The following is an 18,913-nucleotide window of genomic DNA, read 5'->3' on the forward strand; positions in this document are numbered from 1 at the left end:
GTTGTAGGCGATTAGCACACAAAACGTTCCTGCAAAGCGATGGGTCTGACGATAACTCAGATTTGTTTACACTTTTATTGGTACAGCAAGATAAACGTGACACTTTTCGGTCAAAAACTTGACAGTCATACTGGTTTAGGCCCATTATTATCAGCAGGTTAGGTGATATGACCGTCCGTTTGTCTGCATCATTTTGAGTAACTGAATGAGACTTGACACATGTATCGGTGACATCATTAAATCAAACGCCATTTGTCCCAGGGCCCTGGCATAATTACATGAAGGGAAAATGTCAGAAAATAATTTCTCCTAAAAATTTGAGCGGAGCGTGGAGCGATTTCGCCGGAGCGGCAGGAAATTTAAGATGAGCGCGGAGCGGTTTTGAGCGGAGCGGTTTTGAGCGGAGCGCCCTGGCACAACGTTGAGCGGCAGAGCGAATGAGCGGACATCCTCCTGAGCGGGGAGCGGAATTGCGCGGCGCTCCGCTCCGCTCACATGCTCTGTTCTGGTGTGACACAGAGGCCTCACGGAGTTTATTCTGTTCGTAGTGTTCGTTCACAGTTTTGGACGCATGTGGGCGATTTGTATGTGGCAACAATCGCATTGATGACAAACTTTTACTGCAAACTCTGCAATAAATACATAATTTGTTAAAGTTAAATCTGGTGGTTTTTATTACATGGTATTGCCTTTTGTGGAAATATACAGCCGCGGAAAAAATTAAGAGACCACTTCAAAATTATCAGTTTCTCTGGTTTTACTATTTATTGGTATGTGTTAAAGTAAAATGTACATTTTTGTTTTATTCTATAACCTACTGGCAACATTCCTACCAAATTTCAAATAAAAATATTGTCATTTAGATCATTTATTTGCAGAAAAATGACAATTGGTCAAAATAGCAAAAAAGATGCAGTGTCTTCAGATCTCGATTAATGCAAAGAAAACAAGCTCATATTCATTTTTAAACTACACAATACTAATGCTTTAACTTAGGAAGAGTTCAGAAATCAATATTTGGTGGAATAACCTTGATTTAAAATCACAACTTTCATGTGTCTTGGCACGCTCTCCACCAGTCTTTCACATTGCCGTTGGGTGACTTTATGCTACTCCTGGCGCAAGAATTCAAGCAGCTCGGCTTCTTTTCATGGCTTGTGACCATCCATCTTCCTCTTGATCACATTTCAGAGGTTTTTTATGGGATTCAGGTCTCGAAATTGGGCTGGCCATGACAGGGTCCTGATCTGGTGGTACTCCATCCACACCTTTACTGGCCTGGCTGTGTGGCATGGAGCATTGCCCTGCTGGAAAAAACACTTCTCAGAGTTGGGGAACATTGTCAGAGCAAAAGGAAGCAAGTTTTTCTTCCGGGACAACGTTGTACTTTGCCTGGCTGAGGTTTGTAAAAGACCATAAGGATTGAACCAAAGCGGACTGGAGGGTCTCCTAGTTCGTCTTCTCTGATGAGTCCAATTTTCAGCTTTGCCCAACACATGGTCGTCTGATGGTTAGACGGAGACCTGGAGAGGCCTACAAGCCACAGAGTCTTGCACCTACTGTGAAATTGGACTTTTTTCAACTTGTATAACACTTTTTCAGTGAAGCGAACCACAAATCATTAGACGGTACAGGTTAACCAGCCACGCAATACTTCAATTACTGGACCAGATCAGAGACGACATCGAACCCTCCACCCAGCGATCACATTCCATTCCATCAGTTGTTAAACTCCTGGCAACATTTGCAAATATTGGCCTCCGGATAATTTTAAACAGTTATAGCATCTGCAGTTGGTATATCTCAGCTTTCACTCAGCCAAATATTCACCCAGGTACTCCGTGCATTGCTACGGCGCACTGGTCAATATACATTTCCCCACTACGATAGCTGAAATTAAACTTTCCGAACGTAATTGGAGCCATTGATTGCACCCACATGCAAACAGTCCCACCTTCAATCCACGAACACATTTACCGAAACAGAAAGCACACATATTCAACATGCCCGTAGCCAGGATTTTGTATGGGGGGAGTTCTTAAATTAATAATTTGGGACAAATGAGCGCCGCAGGCGCGAGCGTCCTAGGGGGGTCCGTGGGGATGCTACCCCTGAAAATTTTGAAATTTCAACCCTTTGAAATGGCATTTCCTGCGTTTTTGAGACGATTTCAAAGCAAGAAATGGAGACTGCCAATAACTGTCTTAAGCAGTATTTTATTATATACATATATACAGGGTGCGATTTGTCCAAAAACCAGAGGGGGGGATGTTTTTTTTTTATCATGAAAAAAAAAACAAGCAATACATAGGCCTAATTCTCTTTATGCATCATATATGTCTATGATATGATAATCGCTGCTAGACGCTCAATTCTTGTGCTCCCTCTCATTCACGTTGAAATACTGAAACCGAAATTGAAACTGAAACGCAACCGTTTTGGACAGAACTCGCTAATTCAGTGAACAAATAGGCTATTTTCATATTCATTGTACAGTAAGGAAAGCCAGCAAGTTCTGAGAATGCCGACAGTTCGGGTAAGGTGAACGTTAGTGTCAGCGATGTAAGCAAGTGTAAGAAAACGCTGTCACAACCTGTCTGTTTTTCTTTGTTTTTTTAATAATTGAGGGTTATCCCCCCCATGTATGAAATTCATCCAGCTGAGGTGGGGATGTAAAAACCAGAGGGGGGGTAAATCCCCCCCATCCCCCCCCGGCAAATCGCACCCTGCATATATACATTTTCCTAATGCCTCCACACGCATTTTGGTAGACAGCCATACAGTAGTGTCTACGTATTGGACCACAAAGAACATGTCAGAATCTAACAGAAAGTGTAATAAAACCACAGAAAGACAATTTAGCTAAAGTAACATTGTTATCTTATCAGAAAGTAACCACTTATGGTGGGAACAGTCCATCACATGGGTACAATTCTGTTTCAGCACTCGCTTGTAAGCGTAAGTACAATTGAAAAAGAAAATTGCCATTGCAACTCCTATGCTTTGAAGGTAATAAGTGTTTCACCCGCAGGTTTTAAAGAATCTAACATGATATTATCCTGCTTAGCAGGATGATTTGATCATTTTGATTGATATTTTTTTTGGTACCTCCCAGTGTGTGGGGGGGTTCGTCCGAACCCCCCGAACCCCCCCTGGCTACGGGCATGTTCAATGAATGTCCAGGTCATATGTGATGCCAACATGACCATTATTAACGTGGTAGCCAAATACCCTGGATCTGTCCATGACAGTTTTATCTTCCGGAATAGTGCCATCTGTCGGGAAAGAAGACGTGATGACCAGAGAAAAGGTCATGAAACCGGAAGTGGGTGATTTACTCCTTTTAATTGCCTAATACCAGGACCTTTACTTTTTCGTTGAGAACTTGTGTTGGTCGCCTGACCTTTAAACGATCGTGTTATTTATTTATTTATTATTTTTGTGAAGTTATATAAGGCTCAATACTCAACTGACTTGTTAACCGAACTTTTACGAAGTCATACAACTAAACACACAAGTGACTTGTTAACCGAACTTAAAACTTGTTTTACGTAGCTATATGACCAAAATACACAGTTAGCGTGCTAATAAAACTTTTACACCTTGTCAAATAAGTAGTTTTTAATTAATTACTTTTCTGTTCAGGTCAGATAACAAGGTTTAACCAACCAGATACCGGAGATAAGTGACGACTTCAGGTTTCATGACCTTTTCTCTGGTCATCACGTCTTCTTTCCCGACACCATCTATCCATGATTGAGCAACAGTGATTTTGGAGAGGCCTGGCTACTTGGTAAAAGTATTTGTTTCAGTGGGGATATATTGTAGTGAACCCATGTCCCTTGTAGAACTTATTAATCACGCCATGTACACATCTACAGTGCCACTTTAAAGTATGTGAACCCCTTGACCACTTAGGAGTTTTCTGTTGTTTTACCATGATTTTTAATTTTTTTCATCACCAATTTTCCATAGAAGGAATGTCAGGTTTATGTTTATCATTTGCATGTACTTTTTTAGAGGGAATTATTTGAGTAGCCAAAAAACTACATGAAACATGGAATTAGTGTATTTTCAAAAGTGAGTGAACCCCCAGCTGCATTAGTAAAGTCAAGCAGGTAACAGATTCGGTGAAACATATTTGGGTGCTTAATTAGTCAATTAGTCAATATTGTTATAATAAACAGTTTATGCATTAATGCCACCAATAGCATATTCTTTATAATCGTGTTCTTTTAAACATCTCGCTGTAGGTGATGGCGGGCAGAACAACAATATAACCGTGTGCCCATTGAATCAGGTTCAGTGATTGAGCGAACGTGAACCAATATATGGGCCATTCTACCGAATTCGTGTAATATGCAGTCCCTCAACAATAAAAACTATTTACAAAACAATTAGGTATTTAGGCATAGATATTTAATTAGAAAATGTTATGGTCTATATAAACCCAATGCTTTACATGAGATAGTGATAAGCTAAATATATACAAAATCATCATTTATAGGGTACTTTCTATTGGGAAGTAGCTGTCCCCAAATTTCAATGCCTTTAAATAACACTTTTCAATTTTTTTCGATTTTTTTCAATGATTTCATTTCAAAGATCTTTATGATTGGGTTGAAACAGAACTTGGAATATTTAGATTTATTGTGGGTTTAATTTTGTAATCAATTTACTATACTCAAAAAATCATGTCCCTAGTTTTCATGTCACTACCGAAACACAAGAGTTTTAGTCCATTGGCTGAGCCTGTGTTTTAGCCACGACTCTGCATTTTTGACCATGCAGTGATACTGCATCTCTGTCCCTCGTGGTTGAATGGTAAGTAGCAAAATCCCATAGTTTTTATATAAATGTGTTCCAAACTCTGAAAATCGACGTGTAACCTTAAGAATTGTCACTACCGAAACGCATGTTTCTTCAATTAAGTAAACCTTTTGGGATTTCATGGAAAATCTTATGTTTGTATGTGTGTTCACCTCTTCAAAGATGTGTTTACAAGCCGTGTGCTTGCTAGAATTCTTTATTTATGCTTAAAGTTAGCTAGAATTGTCACTACCGAAACAGTCACTACCGAAACATATGGTAGTGACCAGATGATTTTGGTAGTGACAAAATGAAATGGTAAGTAGTTCAATCCCATAATTATTAAATAAATGTGTTGTGTGGGCTAAAGGGCGGCCCAGAACACCTTTTGGATGATTTTGGGAGAGAAATGAACATCCATCCAACAGTGCAGTCACTACCGAAACAGTGCAGTCACTACCGAAACAGATGAATTGAACTTGAAAATTTGGTATAAAAATCATTTCTATGGATTTCATTGTGAAAACTTCAAGAAATATTTGTAAAAATACTCTTCAGAGAAGGGAAGGAAACACAATCTGAACAGGTCAATAATAATACTTTTTTACTATAGTAAATGTGATGTTTCGGTAGTGACAATTTTTGGAAGAGGAAAAACATTCCAACACATTCTGAAAATACAATATAAAACTTGACTGTTCTTTTACTAGATATGAGTACTTTAGATATGGTACAATATACATACGGACAAAGTTTTGGGAATAAACCATAAAAAAATTCAAAATATATCCGACATGACTTTACATCAATTCGTTAGAATGGCCCATATCCATCTCCTCTTCGCTGAACCTTAGTTTTTTCTTCCTCGAATCTCCATGGTGGCAGTAACTTGCAGGCGATTTCTCCCGTCTTTTAACGGTGCGCTAAATAATGATTGCCCAGCGAGGAAAATGCGCAAAAACACTGTGCGTTAATGTGCGACCGCAGATTAACCCTCTCTACCCCGTACCCCGTCTCTATTCTCCTGTAACGGCCGTCGCCGGCCGGCATGTTATAATGACCAAACACAAGCGAACAAGTTATTTCTGAATGTTACCTTCAAGCCTAATACACACGTTTGACTCTTGACAACATATATTCATGATTATAACCATATGTTTGTATTGAGCGATTTTGGGATAATTTCGTTTTCTTATGAGTTATGTCAGTGTCCACCACGGAGGGAGCCGTAGTTCGCCTGAAGTCACTGGCTATCTTATATCTACCTACCCAATAAAAGTAATTTGTTCCAGCTAATTCTTTGAAACACAAGCTATATTATTTGTTACATATGACTCACTTTCCCGCTGCAAAGAATGTAACTTTGTAGCCTCTGATATCATTACCTCAGCTCAAGACTTCATCACATAATAAGTCATTTCGTCAATATGTCAGCACCAAAAAGATCGCAAATTTTCAGCCTTGAAGAAACCATAATGATGTGTACCAACGACAACTCACATGAGTTAGGACATGGATTTCCCATGTTGGATGACATAGATGTAAGTGCCTGGTAAACTAATCATTTTCAATAAATACACACTGAACAAATACATCGCTAGTCTCATCAGTGGCTGTCACCAACGAAAGTTGATAGGTTTAGCTATTTGTGCTAACTTTCGAGCACAGCTTATAAGTTTCAAGCAGTACGATGGGGTGGGCTAGCTAGCGGTGTATCGTACCTGCTCGCAATTGATGACTCAAAGATAACTTGTTTACTGTCTTTATACTGTAATCACATCCTCTGTTATCCATATACGATATTGGAATGAGTGTAGGGGCATTTGTCCAGGTGTATAGCCAACTTCGTCAGTTGGGTTATCCAGTTGGGGCGACTAGCTCAGAAAAAAATGCCACGGTCTGACGATAACTCGGATTTGTTTAAACTTTTATTGGTCAACCGATGGGTACAGAAAGATAAACTTTACATTTTTGGTCAACAACCTGACAGTCATACAGGCCTTGGCTAGATTATCAACAGGTTACGTGATATCCTCCATCCGTCTGCCTGAATCACTGCGAGTGAACTAATGAGGGGTGAGGGAGGGACCTGACATTTTGTAGCTAATGTCACGTGATCCCACGGGCACATTATATTGGATGCGTGGATGGATGAATAGATGTGAATAAATCTATAAGTATATAGATAGATTCATGCTCCCTGTTATTGTAGGCCTACACATTATGTGATTTACAAGACTACAAGCCCATGTTGGATGTCACACCTTTTTTTTGTTTTGTTTACTAAGTGTAGTAAATTATCATTAAGAAAATCTAAGCAATCATCACTGACATCTGCCCCTAGATTTAACAATAGGCCACTTTCACTTCTCTCACATCTGCCTCATTAGCAATAGTACCCTCCTTTTTATCATGTATTGCCATAATATTTATACTTTTTTTTTTGAGGCTATCATTTCCTCATATTTCTACATTTTTTTGTTCTTAGATTAATCTATCTGAAGTGTCAGATAGCTCAGGAGATGAGAGCGAAGTGGAAGGAGCGGAAATGAATGAGGAGGAAGAGGAAGTAGAGATGTTGGAAGTGGTAGGAGAGGTGGAGGAGGTTGAAGAGGAAAAGGTGGAAATGACAGGGAGAGTTAGGAGGGGAAGAGGACAATGGCAAGGGAGGAGAGGGAGAAGAGGGGCAAGAGCAAGAGGGGGTGCATGGGCAAGAGGTGGGGTGGGCAGGGGGAGGAGAGGAAGAGGACCAAGAGCAGTGCAAGGAGAACTGGATGAAGAACTTTGGTTGCAAACTCTGACATCTCCCTCCATCGAGCCATGTGATGTCCAACCTAGCCCAAAATCTGCTGTGACTAATGTCCTGGACATTTTGCTGCAGCTTGTGGGAATGTGTTTCCTTACAAAAATTGTGTATATGTACCAACATGTGTGCATCTCTCAATCCCTCCGCCACATGGTACGATGTGACGGAGGACGAGATGAGAGCGTTTATTGGCCTAAATATTTTAATGGGCATCCACCGCGTGCCATGTCTGGCGGATTATTGGAGCACGGATCTTGCTGTCCGTGTGCCTTTTGTTGCTGACAGAATGTCCCGCAACCGTTTTGAGGCCATCTGCCAGTATTTTTAGTGCAGTGGTGTGTCAGACTAATTGACAAAGGTCCGGCCATTTATTACGATCCTACAGAGAAACTTCCCAAAAATGTTCAGTCCCTGGCCATCCTTATCTGTAGTGGAGGCTATGATCAAATTTAATGGCAGGCTTGGCTGGAAGCAGTATATGCCCAAAAAAACAGTGAAGTGGGGAATTAAAATATGGTGCCTGTGCAACTCCCTGACAGGGTACTGTCTTTCATTCAATATTTACACAGGCAAGGATGGCACAAGCGGGAAAGGGTTGGTCCGCAGGGTTGTTATGGATTTGTTGCAGGGTTACCTGGGGGCAAATTATCATGTCTATGCAGACAATTTTTTTTCTTCACTTCCCTTGGTGACAGAGCTTCTTGATAATAAAACATATTACTGTGGCACTATCCGAAAAACATCAAAGGGCTTTCCAAAGCACATCTTGGAAGCCAAACTGGCGATAGGGATAGTATAAAAGCAATGAAAGAAGGTATGATGGTTTGTCGCTGGATGGACAAGAGGGATGTCTATCTCATCAGTACTAACAGTTCCGGGCAAGATACATTGAAGCCTCGCAGTAGATATAGCACCGATCTAATAACTGTACCTGATGTAGTCTCAGACTACAACAGGAAAATGGGAGGGGTTGACCACTTGGACCAGTTCAGAATATAATCTGGATGCTGCAGCAGAAGCCACTGCCCAAAAACAGAAGGTCATGGTCCCTAAAGGCCTTTAAATTACAACTTGTCCATGCAATGTGTGACGAATTCTCTGGGAGGAAGCGGGGTGTCCAGGGAATGCACACAGGAGGGGTAGACTTTGTTGTGTCACGGAATTTAAAAGAGGGGCACTCATTGGCTCATTTTGAGGGGAGGAAGAAAGGGTGTTCAAGCTGCATCAGAGCGGGACGGCGCACTAAGAGTGGGAGATGCATAGAAACATCTTTTGGCTGCTCCACGTGTTTAGTGCCCTGGTGCAAAATGGGACCATGTTTCCAAGAGTTCCTTGGCATGTTGTAGTGAAATCGGTGGCTACGGCCAAACACCACCCTTACCTATTTATTATCCCTTACCAACCCCACTCCCATCGTGCTATATTGCTTAAATATAATATATAAATAAATGATTGTTATTATTATTTCAATTCCAGTTATAGTTGTTGTTACTTTTTAGTTGTTGCACAGTATTTATTTTATACTCTGATTCAGTGTGAATGTGATATAATTCACTAACAATTCAAATCTTATATTATTCTACAATAAGACAATTAAATATTATTATTGTTCTCCTATCTCAGTGTTGTATTTAATGACATGGTAATTTAAACTGACTGATGGCGCAAGTGAAAGTGTCAAACCTTTGTGCCATATGCCATGCTTTGCCGTGCTATGCGAACTGAACAAAATTAGAAGTTAAAACAAACACCTCAATCACCTGAGATGTTGATATGTTATCCAAAACAATACCTCTATATGCCTAAAGTACATTTTGTATTGTAACTTACTACTTTAACTATTTTTATCAGGTTAAAAAGCAGAGTGAATACTTGTTTTGTCACAAAATATCCTTTTTGATACAATTCAATGGTCATCTATGGAAAACATGATGGTAGAATTCTTAATGGATCACATATCATTTGAAAGAGTTATTTCCAATCTTTAAATAGAAAGAAACTTACAATGGACACTTTTCATTAGTTTTTAAGTTATTCTTGGTTATTTGAAATGTTTCTCAAATTGCCTTTTTCTTTCGGAATTCCCAGGAATCAGGAGCATTGTTGTAAAATTATATTGGGGTATAGAGGGTTAAGCTGCGGTCGCAATGTTAGTAAATCAGGCCCTAAGTGTGCATACAAAATCAGAAAGGTTCCAGATGCAGTGATCATTAGAGATATACTCTTCCAGAAAAACAGAACCTGTGTGTCAGAACCTCAGACAGAGAAAAATCACTCACAGAACACACACAAATCACTCACCACTTCGTCTTCAAAGCCTCCAGCAAGAACCAGCGAATAGGAGCCATCATTACTGCGTCCATGGATACCTCCCACATGTGGCCTGTGCACACCAGCCTCGCTCACCTTCAAAAAGAGAACAGCATGCAAGAAGGGCATGAAAATGGCAACCAGATTATGTTGCTGAATGATGTCAGAAAAAACATACAGAGATTGCATCACCGAGTCACAAGAGAATATAGAATCAGGCCTCCCAAACTTGTGAAGAACTTTGAAAGTATATCAAAACAGGCATGTTGAATTGTGTGAATTAAAAGCACTGTGATTTTTTAAAATTGAATATTTTTCAGCGCAGCTACTCATCATTGTTGCATAAGACATTTTTTCGTGCTTTCAATTGAAAACGTAATTCAAGTATTATGAATCGGATGCTAAATCATTCACCTTCTATTCACCAGTCCCAAAATATGAATTTGTTAAATCTGGGTATTGAAGCCTGCCCCTCTGCCCATCTCCCTCCCCCATTAGCGGAGGGAAGGAGGTAAATATTTAATATGTGCTTCAGAAATCCTGCTCTGGCATCTGACTGAAATTTCTGTATTGAATCAGTACAGTTGTGTAAAAAGACATACTGTATGACATTAGCTGACAACAGGGTTGAAATCAAGTAAATAATGCCAGTCAGGCCCATCAAAAAACAGTATTAGAGACATGGGGGATCTCTTCCGGCTTTGTAACAAAAAGATAAACACTACACTATAAGATATGAAACAGCATATTATAAAGTTAGTTGCAAAAAAAAATACAAAAATAAACCAATTAAATCTCTATCAATGTGCACAGTGGACTTAGCCTACCACAGATACTATTTTAGTACTCCTTAGTAGAGATTAGGGGTGGAATCTCTTGGCACCTCACGATTCGATTCGATTCCGATTCAGAGGACAACTATTCGATTGTAAATCGATTATTGATTTTTTTTTTTTTTTTTTTTAACACATCCATTTTATGTTGAAATGCAAGCTGCATCGATTATTGCATTGCTCATAGAAAGTCAAAATTGTGACAAGAAAAAGCTTTTTCTCTAATGAAGCAAATAGAGAAGGTTATTCATCTGTTGATTTTCTTTAATTATCAAACACAAAGAAGGAAGTGATTTTAGACTCTGAGTTGCAAACTCAAATGATTCAATAGTCGAAATGCATCAATAATCGCTTCATCGGTTTCAAATTGATAATCGATAATTAATCGATAATTGCATTTCAACATAAAATGGAGGTGTAAAAAAAAACGATTATCAATTCTAAACCGATAAAACGATCATCAATCCATTTTGACTTTTAAAACATTCGAGTTTGCTACTCAGAGTCTTTGCTACACTTCCTACTAAGATAATCAACAGATGAATTACCTTCTCTATTTTTTATTAGAGAAAAAGCTTTTTTTTTTTATTACAAAATCGATTATGAACTTTCTGAATCGAGAGAGAATCGTTTTAGAGAGAATCGAGAAAAATCGAATAATCGATTTTTCCCCCCACCCCTAGTAGAGATACTCTTATACTTCTTAGTATAACAGTTGTGATATTGAGTTTGCAAATGGCTGCTTTTTCCTCTGGTAGTGTATGCAATCTGCAATGTTAATACTTAGTGTTGGTGACCATGGCGGCGCGTACACACGCAGCGGCTCCGGGCTCTCCAGACTTATAGGTTTTTGTTAGTAATTACAGTGCATGAAATGCCCTGTATTGTTATTACAGTGCATGAAATGTCCTGTATTGTTATTCCTAGGCTTCTTCTTCTTCTTCTTCTTATTCTTGTTACCTTTTTCTGCGATTAATTCAGCCCGAACCGCTTAACGTAGAAACTTCATTCAAACTTTGTCGCGTAGGTCTTGTAAACGACACTTATGCTATGTATTTTTCACTTTTCTAAACTTTATACTTTTTAAGATGTTAAAGAAAAACGAATATAAATTTCTCCCATTGACTTACATTGGGCCATTATGACATCATAATAGGGTCTTTAAACTGGCTTGCACCTGTGCTTTACTGACACCTGTGCCAAATCAAAGGAACCGCTTCTCTCTCTGTCCCTCTCAATTTAACTTTAACTAGGAACATTAAGACACCATCCATTCTCTATTTTTTTTTTCTCTCCATCTCTCCATCTTTCTCTCTCAGTCAACTTTCTCTCACACTCAATCTCTCTTCTTCACTCCATTTTTATCTCCTTTTTTCAATATTTTCACTCTCTCTTTATCTCTTCCACTCTTCAATATTTTCACTCTCTACCTTCTTCCACTCTTCTTTCCTTTCTTATTTTCTTCTTCCATTTTTCTTTCCTTCTTCCACTCTTCTTGCCTTTCTTTTTTCCTTCATCCACTCTTCTTTCCTTCTTCCACTCTTCTTTCCTTTCTTATTTTCTTCTTCCATTTTTCTTTCCTTCTTCCACTCTTCTTGCCTTTCTTTTTTCCTTCATCCACTCTTCTTTCCTTCTTCCACTTTTCTTTCCTTTCTTCTTTCCTTCTTTCACTATTCTTTCTTTTCTTATTTCCTTCTTCCACTCTTCTTTCCTTCCTTCACTCTTCTTTACTTTCTTCTTTCATTATTTCACTCTTCTTTCTTTTCTTCTTTCCTTCTTCCACTCTTCTTTCCTTTCTTCACTCTTCTTTCTTTTCTTCTTCCTTCTTTCACTCTTCTTTCCTTTCTTCTTTCCTTCTTCCACTCTTCTCTCCTTTCTTCACTCTTCTTTCCTTTTGTCTTTCCTTCTTCCACTCTTCTTTCCTTTCTTCTTTCCTTCTTTCACTCTTCTTTCTTTTCTTCTTCCTTTCTTAACCTTTGCATTTCATGCACTGGTATTTCCTTCAGGAAATGCATTTTCTAGTTCCTAGGCTTCTTCTTCTTCTTCTTATTCTTGTTACCTTTTTCTGCGATTAATTCAGCCCGAACCGCTTAACGTAGAAACTTCATTCAAACTTGGCGCGTAGGTCTTGTAAAGGACACTTATGCTATGTATTTTTCACTTTTCTAAACTTTATACTTTTTAAGTTATTAAAGAAAAACGAATCTAAATTTTCCCATTGACTTACATTGGGCCATTATGACATCATAATAGGGTAATTAAACTGGCTTGCACCTGTGCTTCACTGACACCTGCGGCAAGCCTCCAAGGGTCCTCTTCTCTCTGTACCTCTCCATTCAACTGTATAACTAGGAATATTAATAGACACCTTCCATACTGTACTTTTTTTTCTCTCTCTCCTTCTTTCTCTCCATCACTCTCACTCTACTTTCTCTCACACTCCATCTCTCTGTTTCACTCTTTTTTTCTCCTTCTTTCAATATTTTCACTCTCTCTTTACTGTCTTTATCCAGAGCCACTCTTGTTCACTCTTCTTTCCTTACTTTGTTTCTTCCTCTCTTCTTTCCTTTCTTCTTTCCTTCTTTCTACTCTTCTTTACTTTCTTCTTTCCTTCTTCCACTCTTCTTTCCTTTCTTCTTCCCTTCTTCCACTCTTCTTACCTTTTTCTTTTCTTCTTTCCTTCTTTCACTCTTCTTTCTTTTCTTCTTATCTTCTTTGGCTCTTCTTCCCTTCTTCCACTCTTCTTCTCTTTCTTCACTCTTCTTTCCTTTCTTCTTTCCTTCTTCCATTCTTCTTTCTTTCTTCCACTCTTCTTTCCTTTCTTCTTTCCTTCTTCCACTCTTCTTTCCTTCTTTTACTGTTCTTTCCTTTCTTCCTTCCTTCTTTCACTTTTCTTTTCTTTTATTTGTTCTTTCTTAACTTTTGCATTTCATGCACTGGTATTTCCTTCAGGAAATGCATTTTCTAGTTGTTTAGTTGTAGTCTTAGTTTAATTTAAGTGTAATTGTGTAGTACTTGCCACGCAGCATCTTGGGGGTCTCCTGACCATAGATTTTTGTCAGTTATTGTTTAGTTATAGTTTTAGTGTAATTGTTTAGCTAGGTTGCCATGGCGACAGATACACAACTCTCCAGGCTAAACGTTTTTGTGAAGGTGACCAGACGTCCCCGTTTTTGGTGGCTTGTCCCCGCCTGGAGCTGTCCCCGGAAATGTCCCCGGTTTTCACAGACAGACCCGGGATACAAATTAAAAAAAGAAAGAAAGAAAATAATGACCAAACGTTTAGTTGAGTAGCCTTCACGCCACAGGCTCAAGCAAGCCAGCCTATACGCCACGGGCTCAAGCAAGCCAGCCAGCAGCCAGGGCAGCAAGCTCTAGCTCGGAGCTCAAAGATCTAGAATGCCCGTCTTTTTAGCATTTTGATTGGTGGAATATGCAGCGTGGTAGAATCTTTGCCATTAGCTTCTTTCTTTTTTTAGATCGCATCCACTCATTCATTCAGCCAGCTGGCTCTGACAATTCAAGTACAAGATAGGATAGCATTGGGATAGGCGATTAGCGAACAGTGTTTGTTGTAAGTGTCATTGTTTATCATCTATGTCATATTATTTAACTCATGACTTACATATTTAACCTATGATCTACAATAATCATATTATTTAACCTATGATCTGCAATTTGCAACAATGTGTGTGTTAAGCAGCAGCTATGTGGCGGTCAGGTGTCAGCCACATCTGTAGACTTGCTAACTAACTTTGTTAACTTTTTAACATTAGCAGTGATACTAGCTACAGTACTATGATATTTCAGTTTCACTAGTGGGTTACTACTTAGAGGTAGTTGGCAACTTGACATTAAATGAAACCACTTGAAAGCCGAGGAGTGCTGACTAACATTCATCACAAACCATATGAGATAATGCTATCTCTGGCTGGGTGGCTCCGGGAACCTTGGTTTAAAAGCCGCGCAATCATCTTCCCTGTAGGCTTTAGATGCAGCCTCGTTGAACACGAACGTTTTCGTTTTATATTATATCAACATTCGTTTTCAAATAGTCGGTTGTGGCGCTCAGGTTGTGCCTTAAAAGAGATCACAGAGACCAGTCACTTATCAGCCAATCACAGAGGTTAGGCCTACTGCAAGGAAGCTTCAAACAAAGTTCTTATCACTGAAATAGTTTCTAATTATCTGGCAAAAGGTTGTTACCTTTACTAATCTTCATTTATTTTTGTTTATTAATAGTTCGTTTTTTTTAGCCCTAATGTGCCCTCCACTGGCAAAACAGTATAGCCGTGCTGAGCTCCTGGTCATAAATCGTGATGTACATTGACTGTCAAGCGAGATATCTATCCCTCCCGAGATCCACAGTCCACAGGGGCCGGCAGAGGAGACGCTGTGAGCGGAAGCAGAAGCTAAAGTCTAACCCATCCAAACCACTAACCCATCCAAACCACTGCTTCCTTCAATCTTCCTAGCCAATGTTCGCTCAATACGGAATGAACTGGACGAGATTAGACTTCGACTCACAGCACAGAGGACTTTGACAAGCTGCTGCTGCATGATCTTCACAGAGACGTGGTTAGACAGCACCACACCAGACGCAGCTATCCATCTAGCAGGCTGCACCGTCTACCGGGCCGACAGAACAGCTGACTCGGGTAAGAAGACTGGTGGCGGTCTGTGTGTCTTCTTAAATAACTGCTGGTGCACAAACACAAGCATTGTCGAAAATCTCTGCTGCCCCGAACTAGAACTTATGCTTCTGAAGTGCAGGCCCTTCTACTTACCGAGGGAGTTTGGCATTGTTTACATCTGTGCTGTTTACATCCCTCCGGATGCTAATGCTAAACTAGCATTAGCACAGCTACATGGCTACATCAGTAAAAGACTGGCCAAACACCCAGACAGCGCCTTTATTCTAGCCGGAGATTTTAACCGTGCCAATCTCAGATCTGTGCTCCCCACATTCAATCCAATCCTGACCTGTGCAACCAGAGGCAGTGTGACACTAGACCAGGTGTATACTAATGTTGTTAAGGCTTACAAAGTACAGTCTTACTCCCACCTAGGCCTGTCTGACCACCTCTCGCTGTTCCTGTACCCCTCATACCAACAAAGAATCAGAGCGACAAGACCTGCCACCAAGTCCATAACAGTGTGGAATGAGGATGCCATCCTTCAGCTACAGGACTGCTTTGACAGCACGGACTGGACAATATTTAAACAGCCTGGAGGCTTCTGACGACCCAAAAATTGCACTGGAGGAATATACATCTTCAGTAATGGACTACATCAACTTCTGTGTGAACAATGTCACAAGAAGGAGGACAGTGAGTGTTCCCCAACCAAAAGCCATGGATGTGCAGAGAGGTGCGTACACTACTGAAGGGCCGAGACGCAGCCTACAGATCAGGTGATACAGCAGCGTACAGCGTAGCTAGGGCAGCACTGACGAGAGGCATAACATCTGCAAAAGTCAAATACGGCAACGTGTTGAGCAACTTTTCCACACTCACACCAATCCGAGACGAGTATGGGAGGGAATAAGAGCAATCTTGGACTACAAAGTGACTGCGTCATCCCCCCAGACCAGCTGTGCTACCCTGACTGAAGAGCTGAATCAGTTCTATGCACGGTTCGACAGGGAAAACAGTGGTCAGCTGCCTCTGCCCCTACCCTCTGACGATTCTGCACCCACTCTGATCCCCCACGAGGTCAGACTCAGCGGCAGCGGCAGGACCAGATGGTGTGGCAGGCCGCGTACTAAAGAATTGCGGTGACCAGCTGACAGAGGTATTTACAGATATCTTCAACCGCTCTCAAGCCCTTTCACATGTCCCCCCATGTTTCAAAGCATCAAGCATCATACCTGTGCCAAAAAGACTGCAGTCACGTGCCTGAACGACTATAGGCCAGTGGCTCTCACCCCCATATCTGCTAAATGCTTGGAAAGGCTGGTCATGAAACACATAAGTGGCATCACACCAGCTTCCTTTGATCAACACCAATTTGCCTACAAAATGAACAGATCTACAGAGGATGCAGTAGCCCTGCTGCTTAACACTGCACTGGAGCACCTGGAGTTAAAGAACACTTACATCCATATTGTCTTTATAGATTACAGTTCTGCTTTCAATACGATCGTTCCAGGCAAACTCATCTCCAAACTTCAGGACCTAAACCACAATGCTACACTGTGTAACTGGGTATTGGACTTCCTGACCAATCGCACACAGAGTGTACAAATGGGAAAGCATCACTCTTCAAATCTGACCATCAGCACTGGCGCCCCACAAGGTTGCGTGCTCAGCCCACTATTATACACCCTCTACACCCATGACTGTACTCCCTCCTGCACATCCAACTACAGCTTCAAATTTGCAGATAATTCAACATTGCTTGGCCTCATCTCCAACAACGATGAGGCTGCCTACAGGCAAGAAGTGGGGAACCTGGCAGTCTGGTGTTCAGAGCACAACCTCAGTCTGAACATAAAGAAAACTAAAGAAATGATCATCGACTTCCGGAAGTCTGCCCAGTACAATCACCATCTCCCACTTTACATCAACGGTGAAGAGGTTGAGCTAGTCACCTCTGTTAAGTTTCTGGGTGTTACACTGACGGAGGAGTTGTCCTGGGTCAACAACACAGCTTCCGTCTTGGGGAAGGCCAAGCAGCGCCTTTTCTACCTCCGGAAGTTGAGGAAAGAACACCTTCCTCAGAGGCTACTGTGTAACTTCTACCGCTGCGCTATTGAGAGTGTGCTAACATACTGCCTGAATGTATGGTTCTCCAGCTGCACAAAGGCGGAGCAGGCAGCCATTCAGAGGCTGATTAAAACAGCGGAAAGAATCGTCGGGCAGAGCTGCCCAACATCTCCTCCTCCCGTTGCCTGCAGCGCATCCTCACGGACCCTTCCCATCCTGCAGATCATCTGTTCACGCTACTCCTGTCATCAGTGGCGTAGCGTGGGGGTGCAGGGTGTGCGGTGTGTGCGGACCGTTTGTAATTTTTTGATAATCGTTGTAATTCCAAATGGCCGAATTTAGAATATAGGGTTGTTTTGAAGTGACGCAGTCTCCCTAGCGTCCACTTTGCAATCAATTAGTTCGACAGTTTTTTTTTTTAAATCTCCCGCGACCTGCGCGTGTGGTGGAACGTCTTTGTGTTTAGTGCCCGATTTTACTTCAGGACTGCATTCTGCAACATTGTCAAGCAGGGAATCCTACGTTACTAAAGAATATTATATACATAGATGTTTTGCAGGTTGTTTTCTTATTTCATATCAGCGTTCTTTACGCACAAATAGGTATAACATTCGCTGAACCCGTTATCTCCCTCCCGACCCAGCCCGCCCCGCCCCTCATGGACTGCACTCTTACACTCAACCCTGCAACTATTGATGCACCTCAATATAAAGATATATTGTTTTTTTAAATGTACTCAGAGATATTTATTAATCTTTTTATTAATTGTTATTATTTAGCTGTGGAAGATAATGTTCACAGCATCCTAAGTTTTTTTTAGCTGTCTGTTGCTGCCTCTACTGTCTCGTTGTCTTCGTGACAATGACAATAAAGTCCTTTGAACTTGAACTTTGAGGCCAATTTATAGTCCAGGCAACAAGTGTTGATCAACAAAATAATGTTTGCTAGGGTGTCACAGAGCTTGTTGCGTACATCAAAAAATCTGAAAGGGAACAGAAGTTGCGCATTCTGGTTGGATAGCAACTCAAAAGTTTTACGTTCTGGTGTGTTGCCGTAGGTCACACTGTCTGGCTGTGTTTCCTTTTTTCACGATAAGATGTAACATTGTTTCAAGATTAGATGTAGCAGAACATTTAAACAAATGTCGTCATGCACGTTCTTATAGGAAGATATGACAAAACAAGTTGTCATGTTTTGTCTCTGCCGCGCAGAGTGGACTTTTAGTTATTGATATATGTTCTGAGGGCAGCATTGCCTACCATTGGTTCTCTCGCTCGTCCAATCACAGACACCAGGAGGCGGGCTTTTGAATATTTCAAACGTTCAAACTTTTGAATATTTCAAACTTTCAGACTTCAACTTCTGGACAGTTACAAGCCAAGGATTTTTTCTGGACATCGTTGCACTCGAGGTAATTGTATGTTCTAGGGTTACAATTTTGTAAAATA

At 40.6% G+C, this 18,913-nt stretch overlaps 1 protein-coding gene across 1 annotated transcript in view; it reads right to left on the reverse strand.

Moving 5' to 3' along the window:
* The window catches only part of uhrf2 (ubiquitin like with PHD and ring finger domains 2), a 161,895-nt gene that overhangs the window by 30,751 nt on the left and 112,231 nt on the right, over positions 1-18,913 (reverse strand). The window contains exon 9 of the mRNA XM_080848064.1: positions 9,917-10,021. Within this exon, the coding sequence (XP_080704190.1) occupies positions 9,917-10,021 (105 nt within the window). The remainder of the gene's footprint in view (positions 1-9,916; positions 10,022-18,913) is intronic.

Source organism: Sprattus sprattus, assembly GCF_963457725.1.
Source record: "Sprattus sprattus genome assembly, chromosome: 11".
Lineage (NCBI taxonomy): Eukaryota > Metazoa > Chordata > Actinopteri > Clupeiformes > Clupeidae > Sprattus > Sprattus sprattus.